Source organism: Berghia stephanieae, chromosome 5 (genome assembly GCF_034508935.2).
Source record: "Berghia stephanieae isolate SIO BIC M18660-M18661 chromosome 5, UCSD_Bste_1.3, whole genome shotgun sequence".
Lineage (NCBI taxonomy): Eukaryota > Metazoa > Mollusca > Gastropoda > Nudibranchia > Aeolidiidae > Berghia > Berghia stephanieae.
In genome coordinates this window covers 43790165-43803858 of record NC_088364.1, presented here as the reverse complement: position 1 = coordinate 43803858, position 13694 = coordinate 43790165, and the positions used below count along the sequence as shown (strand labels likewise).

At 36.0% G+C, this 13694-nt stretch overlaps 1 protein-coding gene across 1 annotated transcript in view; it reads right to left on the bottom strand.

The window, feature by feature from the left end:
• Positions 1–710: 710 nt before the first annotated feature.
• The window catches only part of LOC144972981 (retinoid-inducible serine carboxypeptidase-like), a 32309-nt gene continuing 19325 nt past the window's right edge, over positions 711–13694 (bottom strand). The window contains exons 11-14 of the mRNA XM_078914880.1: positions 13214–13276; positions 11724–11801; positions 5485–5639; positions 711–4253 (exon numbers count right to left, since the gene is read on the bottom strand). Of these exons, the coding sequence (XP_078771006.1) occupies positions 4197–4253; positions 5485–5639; positions 11724–11801; positions 13214–13276 (353 nt within the window). The 3' untranslated portion in view covers positions 711–4196. The remainder of the gene's footprint in view (positions 4254–5484; positions 5640–11723; positions 11802–13213; positions 13277–13694) is intronic.

Sequence of the window (13694 nt, the reverse complement as noted above, 5' to 3'; positions counted from 1 at the left end):
GGGATAGTAAAAAATTCTAGAATTACAATTAAAGCACGAAAGAAAAGGTGAGGCAAAGGGGAATTGGTTCAAATAGGGAACAGATGTAGATTCCAAGAGCACACCGTCAAAGTACTAAGTTTGAGATCACCTAAAAGTCTCATCCAGACACAAGCACAAGTCCCAAATAAGAGGAATACACTCAAATGTTTACAAATCATATAATATAATATGTAAACTAAACATAATACAATGATTTACAAGGAAAAAAATATTATCTTCCAAAACTAACTATACATTCAACTGTTTCCCTCCCAGCCAATTAACTCCGGCCAGGGCAAGGACAAAACCAAGTAATCTCATTCCAAGACAACGACAGGAAACAATTGGAAAACGGGTTTGGGGGATAGAAGACACCGCATGTACCTCCCTGCCCACTATAGGAGGTCAGGATCCTCACCCAGGCCAGGCGCTCATTTTACTCCTGAGTATGGTGAGAAAATGTGAGTAAAGAGCCTTTTCCGAGGACTCAACTATGCGCCACTCAAAGTGGGACTCAATCCCTCAACCTTCCGGCCTGAAGTTGAGTGTCATACAACTAGACCACTTGGCAATGATGTTTGATCTTGCAATAATGATTACCTGGTTTTGCTATCACTTAATTTCAGTCTATTATATTCAACAAAATTTTCATCTCTATGAAAGATTGTTAAAAACATAGAAGAGAGGAAGATTTTGCGAAAAAGAGCTTTTATTTTTGTACAATTGAAAATCATCAGCATAGAAATAAGTTATACCAAAGCAACAAATTATAGATCTAAGCAGTTAAAGATACATTGCGAATATCTTAAGCCTAAGTATTGAGCTTTGTGATGATACACTGAATTTCAAAATCTGATCAGGAGACTTGACATCATTGACCTCAACAGCCCTACCACAAATACCTACAATTAAAAGTAGTAGTAGTAGTAGTAGTAGTAGTAGTAGTAGTAGTAGTAGTAGTAGTAGTAGTAGTAGTAGTCGTCGTCGTAGTAGTAGTAGCAGTAGCAGTAGCAGCAGAAACAGCAGCAGTAGTGGTAGTAGCGTACAACTACAACCCCACATTTATTTCGTTAACCCAGCTTCGGAAGTCTTCTTCCACCTTAAGAACTCTTTTCAACAGAGTGTCATGGTCAATGGTGTCAAATTCAAGAGACATAGCACATTCATTTTATTATTTATCATGACGTAATTGGCTTCATGAATCAAGGCAGTGATTTCCTTTAGAAAATTTTTAAAAAGGTACCAAAATCTATGCACCAGCACACATGCTCTCTCTCTCTCTCTCTCTCTCTCTCTCTCTCTCTCTCTCTCTCTCTCTCTCTCTCACTCTCACTCTCTCTTTCTCTCTTTCCCTCTCTCTCTCTCTCTGTTCAAATATTGTAGAAATACTCATTTCATGCACATGGTTGTGCACTGGAAAGACAACAAATCGATAAATAAATAAGAGCATTTATAATGCGAATTTCTACAGTTTCCTTAGATTTGGTGTGCTATAAAATGCTTCATTTGTTTTCCCAGCAGATCCTTTCAGGAGCCAAATTTCTGTTCTGTAAATAAGAAGTTACCTCTTGGAAATCCTATTTGACTAAAGCTATTTACAGTATTTGTCGGTGCCTGAAACCAGGTATTCATTTCCACCTAAGAAGAATGGGGAAAATGTTTGTTAATTGTCTTTCCCATTGACACAATGGCAGGGACAAAAGATTTTATTACTGACAACTATCAATTTACGCTCAGTGTTGCTTGAAATCTATTGCAAAATGAAAACAGTACTGACTCTGCCACAAATCCACAAAATAGAAAGAAATATCAGCTGTTATCTTTTAAAATGTAACTTAAATATAGGTTAACGTGAGTGAAAAATCAGCAAAAGTTCAGTACACTAGAGGCCTGTCTAATCTATATTTAAATATAAAATAAAAAAAAGGAATTACTATAATGCCTAAATCCACACATTATGTGCTCTGTGACACTATATACACTAGAGACAAAACAAAACAAAGTCATGACAAAACACAGTAAGCATGCAAAAAAAAAAAACACATAAAAAAACAAAAAACAAATCAAATATAAATCCTTCATAAAAAATAAGCATTACGGAATAACTCAGTCCTCAAAGATTTCTCTGAAAGATTAGAGGTTGTCACAGGAGTGAGTGCATTAATGTCAACAAGTGTGTTCATCAACTTTGCAGGGAATTTTCAGCAGAAATAACAATATGAAGTCTTATTATATATTCAAGAATTCACGTACTTGGGCAGTAAACTGACAACAGATGGGGACTGCAATGCAGATATCAAAACCAGAATCAGTAAGGCAAACCAGAAATTCGCTTCCCTCAACAAATTTAGAGAGCAACGGGATTATATTCCAGCACTAAAATAAAGATTTTCAGAGGTACTGTCTTGAGCTTTTTGCTATCTGGATCAGCATGTTGGAAGATCACAGAGAGTATCATCCAGAAATTTGAAGTATTCCAAAACAAATGTTTGCGACGAATCTTCAAGTTATTCTGGCCAAACACAATCTCAAATGAGGACCTGAGAGTGAGAGCTGAAATGGAGTCTCTGGATAGTCTCATTAAAAGGAAAAGATGGCAATGGTTGGGGCATGTCTGTCAGACCTGATGAAACACTGATAAGAAAGGCTCTGCGATGGACACCCAAAGGAAAGAGGAAGCGAGGCTGCCCCAAGGAGACTGAGATATACCGTAGAGAGGGACTTGAAAAAGAGAGGTCTGTCCCTTGAGATGGCCCCAAGAATAGCTGCTGACAGGACCAAGTGGAGATCACTTGCATCGCCTCAAGTGCCAGCAGGCCCAGAGATGATTGAGTGAGTGAGAGTCTAATTTAAATACATAATAAGTTTAATTAGAAAATTATTTTGGATTTAATTAATGTACACATTCTTTCAAATGATGACATCAGAGTATAATTTTTGAAATCACTACTAACATGGTATTGTTTATACTTATTTATATATAATAGATGTAACAATAGTTCACACCGGTTAAGTCAATCTCCATGAAACATAACCCAAAAATCAATTAATCTGAAAAATCGTGGTAAAAAATAATTGGATCTCCCCTCCCAACCCCTTATTTTTCTTGAAAGAACAATTATAGAAAGGTCTTCCCTTTGTGTTGTTTCATAGCTGGTTAGACTTTGTTTTTTGTTTGAAATGATTCTGTTTCATTTTATATTTATTCTTAATTATTTACTTATATAGTCATTCATTTATTTGCTTTATTTTCTTGCATTATTATTTTTTAATGTATTTTTTATTTAAGTCGAAGGGGTTCTTTCCACATCCACCATCTTAACTCTCTCTCTCTCTCTCTCTCTCTCTCTCTCTCTCTCTCTCTCTCTCTCTCTCTCTCTGTTATGGAGGTATTGTATGATTAACATCTCGTTTGAAAGGGGAAAAAAATCCTGAGAAGAATGCTTAGCCCCCTGGGCCTCACTCTTTAACATCTTGTAGTTACAGATGCCATCAACTTCATAGTGCTTCTTTAAACTTCATAATCTTTTATCAACTCATCACCTATCTGAACTCCAATTATACTAAGATGCACAAGCATTAAAGTCGAGCGCTTTGTTTCATCCCCCCATGGTGTATGGAAAAAAAAAAAAAGTTTGTACATTGTCATGAGCCTTGATGAAAAGTTTGACTTATGTAAAAACCAACTTATCTGCTTGATCTTTATTTTATTCCTCTTCTCTTATCGTCTCTTTGCAGGGGGTGGGACCAGGTAAAAAAATCGACTTGATTGAAAATCAGCTAAAGTAGTGTCAACTGTAATCAGATGAATAAAATGACATAGAAAAAGAACTTGCATCCATGGACGCACCCTGGTATAGAGGATGTCATTATTTCTGTGCGTAACTCATACAGGAAACAACTTGGCAAAGCACTAAAGTATTTGCATCATTAAAAAACAATATTGAGTTCTTGTCATACCAACCATGGTGTGTGGTCTTGATTAAGTCATCTTGCCCTTGCTCTCTTACAGCAATCCAGAGTGGTTTTTTAATTCCCTGATGATGTAGATTAAAAAAAAAATTACAGGGAGGGAATTGCTCATTAATATAGAGATTATGAGATAAATTCTGGTCTAACTATAAAAATATATAAAATATAAAAAATTCTATAACATTAGATATCAAGACCTTCCTTTATCCAATGATCCGGTTTACCATGTCATAAGCTCCTCGGCCATTGTCTTGAGGGACCTGAATGAAATATCAAAAATAAAAAACTATACAAATATATATCACGAAGAAAACATTAACAAAGTTCGCTATCATAAGTTAATTCCTAAATACTCCAAACTTTAAAAAAAAAAAAAAAAAACATGAGAAAAAAAGATTTTGGTTTAAAAGTTTGATTTAAAAAGACAGGTCATAGTTAATGAAATGTACTCTGAGGACATATCAATTTTGACCCTCTCAAGTGTTATTTTCAAAATTCTTTAGGGTCTTCGTCCCTTGAACAATCACAAGCTCCCTCTGCAACTTTCCTTACTTTTTCGATTTGAAGCACTAATAATATTAACTCACCCGAGACGCATCACACACGGTATGCATGATAAGGAATCAAATTAAAATGATGCGTCACACAACCCTTATGTGATAAACTTTAACTTTCTCTTACTCATTTTGTTCCATGCACAAGTTGCATTTGCCATCACCAATCGAGAGCCCAATATCATATTTTGTTTATCTGGTTCTGTATTTAGAATTACTTATGAGTTTAAAAGTTTTGACTGGGAAGTTTGGCGAATGATGCACTTCCTTTTCTTGTAGTTTCAATTATTTGAAATCGCAACATGACACATAGGGCAGGGTTGCCAATTTGGCATTTAAATTATCCTGAAAATCCAACCTCAAGCGAGATAATCCTTTGTTATTTAGCCCTGCCTGTACTTCATGATGAGGAAAATTCGTATTTCTTTCATGCGCACATCTCTTTTACCACAAATGAATGTATAGTAACACATCTCAGTGCATTCTTCTGTACTTTTTCAATGTTTTATATTTGACTTTTACGATGTGGATCAAAGGCTAGAAAACTATCATCTAGTATTAGTTTAACTGGGATTCAATAGCATTTCTCTAATTGATTTTATGGAGGGCAAATACAATCAAGTGTTATGACAGACACTGTGTAAAGATAGAGAAATAATTGACAGACACTGTGTAAAGATAGAGAAATAATTTGAAACCCAGAAAGAAGCTAATTTCCAAAATAACAATGACTTACACCGTAACAATTTCATATAGGTATGTGCTTGATCAAGAGTCTCTATCTTGATAATTTTCCAGACAAGCAATGTTTGCTAAACGTTAAGTTCTTGGCAGCACATGGGAAGACAAAGACACAACACAAATCCAAAACCGCTTACACTTATGTTAATATATATACTCATTCAAGCACCATATAATTTATACAACTCAAACCTACCATGTGGCCAGCATTGAGCATCCAGTAGAAATCAACATTCTTGTACTGTGAACCAAAATAACAGACAGGTTCCAAAGAACCACATGGGTACGCCTTTTTCTCAATTAATTTGAATTGTTTGGAAACATCCAATCTGGAGAACCAAGCCTCTGTGCCTATATCAAAGGAATAATAGTAAAAATGATTATTATATACCAACATTTTATTTACAGTGCAGCAAGAAGTGAAAATGATTATAACAACTCGTAATATGAAGAATGTAGACATGCACATTTTTAAACAAGACCTTGACCATAACGTAAAAAATTAAAATGATGCAAATGGTCTCCACAAGTCAATAGGCTTTAACAGTCATGATGTCACTTCCCTCGTAATAATGCATGGTAACTTAGTAACTGGCTCTAAACTATTGGAACAATGGCGGGCGCCTTTATGAAATATTCTCCGACGAGCATAAAAGTGTATCCAGAGGAGAAAAACATTATAAATATGATCATGTTTTGACTTTTATACATTCTGATCACATGACAAATGAAAAGTTCTAGCCAGCATGAAGAATAAAAGGTACCCATTTTCTTTGTTTAGAACCAGGCTGCTCGCTGTTGCTGGGTGACGTGACATCAGACTAGTGAATCCAATTGTTGATATGGTGGACAAACATGTTCACTTAAAAACAAGAGCAGTGAGGGTGAGATATCAAGCAGAAATAAAATTGACTGGATTAGCCAGGAGGCGGGCAGAAACAAAATGGCTCGAGTCCAAAGATGCTGTAGATAAGAGACTGTACATCGCTGCAAGAAATGATGAGGAAGCTGTCAATTTCAGGGCCAGAAAGAAATACTATGAAGAGAGCCTGAAAAACGTCAGACATTTGAGACAATTCTTTGCCTTAACCAAGGAACTGCTGGGGCAACAGACGCAAGCAGCTCTCCCGTCTTTAAATAATTGGGCAGATCTACCAACTCGCTTTGATCAATATTTTAAAGAAAAAACTGATACCATCAGGAAAGAACTCTCGTGTGAATTGATCCAAACAACATTTGACAAGTTTCATGGTGATTCATTAACAAATTCTTCAAAGAATACTGAAGCTGACTTACATTTACAAAGTTGCTCATGTCAAACCCCTTTTGAAAAAACCTGATCTAGATAAAGAGAACTTAAAAAACTATCGCCCTGTCTCTAAGCTTCCTTTTTTTCTCTAAGATCTTAAAAAAGCTTGTTTTGAAACAATTACTGTCTCATCTTAAAAATATAATTGTCTTGAAGAAAAATTTCAGTCAGCTTACAGGCAACATCATTCGATGGAAACCGCACTTGTTAGCGTTGTTAATGATCTTTTCTCTGTTATAGACAATGGTTCATGTTCTTTGCTGGATTTGCTTGACCTATCATCCGCTATAGACACTATCGATCACGATCTTCTCCTCAAACGTCTTGAAATTACTTATGATGTGGTGCTTGATTGGTTTAGATTATATTTGTTCAATCGTAAACAGATAATTATGGTGGATGAATACAGATCTGAGGAAATCACTCTTGATTGTGAGGTTTCCCAGGGTTCATAACTTGGACCCGTTCTTTTTGTTCTGTATGTTGGCCCTCTGCCTATCTTATCATCAATATGCTGATGAGACACAGTCTAAGCGACCCGACCCAGGCCAGCTCAGCACACCGTGTCGCGATTTCGTTTAGGGCTCAGCGTAAGGTACGAGCGAGTCGCTGTGTTAGTGTTAGTGCACTCGCGCTATCTTGGTCGGAATTTGTTTTCTTTTCACAATATTTTTGAGACCGATTTTTTATATAATAATAAGAGAAAAATAAATGTTTTTTTTTTTCATTTTTCAAATAGTAAATATATTTTTGTAGTTTAAGCTCTGTTTTTGATAAGGCCCCTTTTGATAAATCACATTAGTAAAACAAACACAAAAATTAAAAAAAAAAAAAGAAAAAGAGAAAAAAATTGAATGAAAGAAGAAAAATAAGTATTAAAATATAAAACATGCCTTACCTTGATAATTGCACAATTTAATATATAATATATCCATTTGAATAAACACAGAATCTTTCCCTCTGAGTTACTGAACGCATATAAAAAGGTATGCATTCAGCTGCGGGCTTGGGACCGCCAATGGCCCATTAAAGATTCAACAGTATAATAATGCATGAAATAGGACTTGTGAGGCTGGGAAAATGAGTATAAATAATTCATTATAACTACAAAGATGACAGTTTGGCTATTTTCCTTCTCTGTTGTTGGATTTTATTGTCACTGTCAGCTTGAGTGCAGAAACGTTTCAATAAAATATTTACAATTCTGCGTGTAGAAATTTTGCTGAGAACAACATCCAAATGAAACAGTGCTGGAAAATCTTGAAAAATTCTTACGAGTCTTGAACGACAATGCATTTCTCCAGACATTTTAAAAAAAGTGTAGCAGTATAGAATAAGATGAAAAGTTGCAGTCGAAGGGTAATTTAGACCACCTCTGTCCATTTCCTCAGTGTAGACTTTGACATCTTCAGGGAACACGTCTCCATCTGCTCCTCGCAACTTTTCATCCTTTAGGGCCACATAGCCTCCGATATAATAAAGAATCATTTTCTCATCAGATGATAGTGTGTTAGTAGTGAGAGGAAGGTCGTCAATGATGAGAAGTTCCGAGTCTGTCAGTTCTTTCCCACAGAGATCACAGGAATGTCCAGAGGTGTTAAAATCAATATCCTTCTCAAATTCAATAAAAAGTTTGGCCCTGTCTATATGATGACAGTTCAAAAGATCTTGAGCTGTTATATAAAAATTGCAACCAGCTGACATCCTAAAATGAGCAAAATGCTTCTCTATGACATCTTGTTGGAAGAAACCAATGGCAACATATTGATGATGGACAGAGTTGTTTTGTGTCAATAGGTACTTTGATAAGTCAATAAGGCATCTGCAGGTCCAAGCTAAAGCATTTGCTGTGTCTCTTGTGAAGGATTTTTCCCTTAGAACAGGACTTGATGCTGTCATCCGGTCAGCAAGCAGTGCCCATTGATCCAGGATATTCAATTGATGACTACCAGCTTCTGAAAGTTCAATACATAATCGATCTGGGTCACGAAAACGAGTGATTTGAAAGGGAGACTTCGTGTTAAAAACTTTCCAAAGCTTCAAAACTTCATCTATAAATAAGGCAGTGTTGATCCAAGAACTTACAGACTTTGATGACGATTTCAATGCAGAGCTTGTCTTCTCTGAAAATACTTCCAATACAAGGGAAACTTTCTGTTTTTCAATACTTGTGGGGTTCAATGCTGTTTTGGAAAGAGTTGAAAGTTTTACAAGAAATCCTGTCTCGTAATTATGAAGTTCTTCCAAATCAGACCACTGGGCAGTTACTGGTTCAGATGAATGACAAGGGTAGAAATTCAGACATTTTGTTTTCTCAGTAATCCAGTTGTTTCGGATATTTTTCAACAGGTGAACAGTATCATACAGTAAAAATAAGGATCTTGTAGGATCAACTGGGGACATGGTAATCCAAGGAGATGATTCATTTATTTTAGGAAATTTTTTGAAAAAAGCTTGATTCAATCTGTTGTTATCATTTATTATTGCAATTACTTTCCCTCCACATCTTTCAATTGTAGAAATGACATTTATAGTGTTACTGTACTGAAAATCAGATGTTAAGGCATGACAGGGTAACAGTTTGACAAGAAATGTTCTTGATCCAAAAAAGCACTTTACCATAAAACATAAAAACGTAGTAGCCAATTTATCAGGGTAATCAACAGCATATCCATAAATGGTTCCTCCTCTGTATGAAACTGATGCCTTGACATAAACTTCATCAATAATCAAAATACAATTTCTGGATCTTTCTTCAAGATGATTAAAAACATTCGTAAAGAGATTTTCATCAGAGGTGTTATTTGCCACACTTGTAATTCTTTTCATGGTAGAAATAGATGGTAATTGTAAATGATTACGAAGTTCAAGATACAAAGCACGGGATTTTTCATACCATGAAAACGCTAAAAACAGGTCCTCTGCAGAGTAAAGCCTTGAGTTTTTCGACGAATTCATCAGCTGAAGATTTCTGATACAAAAGTTGACTTTCTTATCAGTAACTTCAAATGGTGTTTCTGCTTTGACAAATCGAAGAAACTCTTCAAGCTGACTCCAACATTTAATCTCACTGATGAATGGGTGACGAATACGTTTCCCCAAATGATACATCTCATACGTCACCCTGGGATTTTTAGTTCCAGTGTTGTATTTAAAATATACTGCAAACTTGTGAATTTGACCTTTCCTCTCACTACTCAATAAAATATATGAATCATGTGATCCTGACGGAAGAGTGAAAATGGCACCACAATTTCCAACTTCACAACAAAATTTGTCATGAAAAGAATCATATTGAAATAAATCAGACTCCATGAAATCTGACATCTCATCCAAATCAACAGCTCGAGAGGCAGCAGTGGCTTTTGTAGTAATCCGATGTTGAGTTTGTGACGAGCTTGGTACACATGATTGGGGTACATTATGAAAAACAGAAGGTGGGTCAACTGGAACAAAATATCGTCCTACACGAACCATTTTTGGATTATCAGGCCAATGTAGAGCACAAACTCCCATATGTTCCGTAACATCTTCAAAGTTAAGCTTATTTGGTAAGCATGAAATCCACTGTTTACGTTTCTGAATTTCCTTCGGAAATTTGTACACAGTTATTTTCAGATCAGCAGGTTGATCTCTGTAGCCAGTTCTACAATTGAAGACAGAGCACTTTCTACCCATTTTACAAAACAATTACTGTATGGAACAATATGGATAAAGAATTTAAAACTCCAACAACACAGTTTAAATGTATAAACATTTGAAAAGGAATTAAAAGTTAGAGCTTCAGTAAATCTGACTGAAATGTGAAATAGGGCTAATCACAGATTCAAAGCCGGTACCAAACCGGTATATAGTCAGAGAGGAGATGTTTTATTAGCAAAAAATATTTGCCAATTAAGAATCAAGTCTTTGTGTGTGATTTGCAGTTGGTGATTTGCTGGGTTTGTTGAATATAAATTATTGTTTAAAATATCTGTTAATTTTTAGACACTAAATATTAAAAGACGTGTCTCTTAAACTGAATTTCAACCAAGAAACATATTTTGACAAAGAATCAGTAACCAAACTTAATTCGCTTTGTCTAATAAAAACCCAATATGGCAACTTTGTTGGAATTTCGGTTACACACTCCACAAGTGTGAACACACTATACGTTGAGCCCTAAACACACCTTGCGGTTTTTCTCTTCGGCTGGCCTGTCTCAGCCCGCCTAGGACACAGTTGTACTGCGTTTCCAATACAAGAAATTTACAAGGAGTATCAGACACTAGTGAGAATTGTATCCAAAGTGTCTAGAAGTGGATGAATGAGAACAGACTGAAACTGAATGATGATAAGACGGAGGTGCTGTATGTGAGGAAGAAGAAATAGAAAAGTGAAACCGTTTTGAAGCTGGGGGATGCTTCCATTCAAATTGTTGACAAAGTGAAAAACTTTGGCACATTCTTAGACTCTGGACTGTGAATGAGCATCAGGTTAGATCTCTCTTTTTCCAACTAAAAAAAGATTGCTTCGATTAAACGGTTCATATCTGATGATGTGATCAAACACCTGGTTGTGTCCCTCGTGCTATCGAAATTGGATTATTGTAAAATAAGGCAAAAATGAGAACATACCCTGGTGCAGATATAGGTAGTGATCACGATCTGGTTCTTTGCCCCCTGAACTCAAGTTGCAAGTGAAGCGTGCTGACAAAACGTTTCATATCAGAATTGAAGGACCCGTATACAGCTGATGTATTTGAGGCGGAAGTACACCTACCTGCAAGTTTGCAGCTTTAAACCTTACAGATATTGACGTCAATACATTATCAGAGAACATTAACAAAGTACTTTGTTCAACAGCAGAGGAAAGAACGGGAACTAAAGAAAAGAAAGCATCTTGATGAAGAGGCCAGAATGCAATACCAGCAGTGGAATGCGGAGGTGAGGAAGCAAATGAGAAAAGCTAAAGAGAAATGGATTGAAGATCTTAAAGTTTGGAATAATCTCAATCTACCGATATTTGCAATGAAGGTTTTTCCATATTTTATCAATGTAAAGCAGAACTAGTTCTTTATTGGGCAATCAATTTTATGGGATTTTACACGAAACTGAAACCAATGTAATAATAATTCAAACACTTACCAAGTACGTCACAAATCAGGTCTAGCTGTCCACTGTAGATGATGACCTTCAATTTCCCATCATTGATGAGGTCATTCACTGCAAATGGAAATTGTGAACTTTAATCAAACAAAACAGTCGACAAATAGAAAATAATGACTCATCAGTTCCTTTTGACCTATTGAAATACTTTAATACTAGTAGGTCTTACACAGCATGTCTGTTTCTTTTTAGTTTACACTAATGACACTGCTGGGCCATTTTACACAAGAGTTTTCATTATTGAATCAACTGTTGAAGGAACAACATGCCAAGAAGTCTTTGGAACAAAAACCTAACACTAAACGAAATCAATACAATGTTGCTTTCGAATTGGATGCAATCAACTTGGCTGTATAGAAAGGCAAACAGTGTGGCTTATACCCCGGAGCGCCTTATGAGATAAAACTGATTTTTAATAAAAAGTGGATGCTGCTCCTTAAAGTCCGGTGTAATGTGTCTTATAGTCTGGAAAATATGTTAATACATTCTGCCTTGATAACTACTCATTACCTTAAACACTGAATGACAAGACTAATCTATCTTAGAAATTTTAAGTTCTCATATTGGTGTACTGTAATCACATATCTGCTATTTTGAGCTTTTTCCCGTCCACAAAAAAAAACATGATTGTTTCCATCGTATGATTGTCAGAATTAGTGCAGACCAATCATGTATGACTTTTCATCTGAATGGAAGACCTCCAAATGGGATCCATCTTTTCTCTCAGCAGTGCACTGGATTCCATTTCTTTTCCTATGACTGATGACTTTATAGTCCAGCCAGTCCCCAAGTGGAAGAGGAATTATGAAAAAAGGCATCCTAGTCTGATTCCAGTCTTTACCTGGAAGTACCTGGAAGGTGTCAGTAAGTTGTCCTATGTAAACCACCTTCAAATTTATTCCTTCTCAAGAGTTGTGTACCAAAATATTGTAGAGTAGTGAAACCTGAAAGAGACAGACTCTGATTTCCAACGATAAAAACACACACTTTCAAAGATTCTTTTTTAAACTTCATTTCCACAAAGTCACAGGCCAGGGTTTCAGCAGAAGCAAATCTTCTCATTCTGGGACAAAAACAGGAAATCTTAAACTAAAGGGGTAACAGATACAGAGGGATAGAACGGATTGCACGCTGCCTGTCTGCAAAGGGAGTAAAACAGTCTGGAAAGTCAGAGAGAGAGAGAGAGAGAGAGAGAGAGAGGGAGGGAGAGAGAGAGAGAGTGAGAGCAAGAGAGAGAGAAAGAAGGGGATATTTTCATAGATAGATAGATAGAGAGAGAGAGAGAGAGAGAGAGAGAGAGAGAGAGAGAGAGAGAGAGAGAGAGAGAGAGAGAGAGAGAGAGAGAGAAGAAAGAAAGAGACTAGAGAATGCAAAACAAAGGATAACACTTGAAAGCACTATGGCCGTGTTTAGTGGATATTGTGTTATATATATTAATTTTTTTTGAAAACTCAAAAGAAATTGCTTACCAATGTTGGTAACATTCTTCATGAAATCTTTGCTCTGCTTGACAAAAACCTCTTCAGCTTGTCCTGAAAATCATAAGGCAAAGGTGAATATTTGTAGGATGTATGAGTATTGGACAACATTTTACAAGATATACAGTGAATCATGAGGATATGGTAGTTCAACTGACAAAGCAATTCACTCATATGCAAATGTGACCAATCGCTTCAAAGCGGTATTACATCAGGGTAAAGACGATGCTTAAAATTCAACTTTGAGCCTAACACTTCAAATTTGAGTTAAAATAAATACAATGCACCTGCAATTTAATGTTGACCTTAATTTGTGAAGCTTTTGAATAAGATTTCATTTTTGGACCACTCAAGGCCAAAAACAAATAAGTAGATCAATCCATATCTGTTTTTGTTTTTATTGTTTTTAAGGGTTTTACGGCGCTTGCAACACATTAAGGTCATATCAGCGCCAGTGAAAAGGAAGAAAATG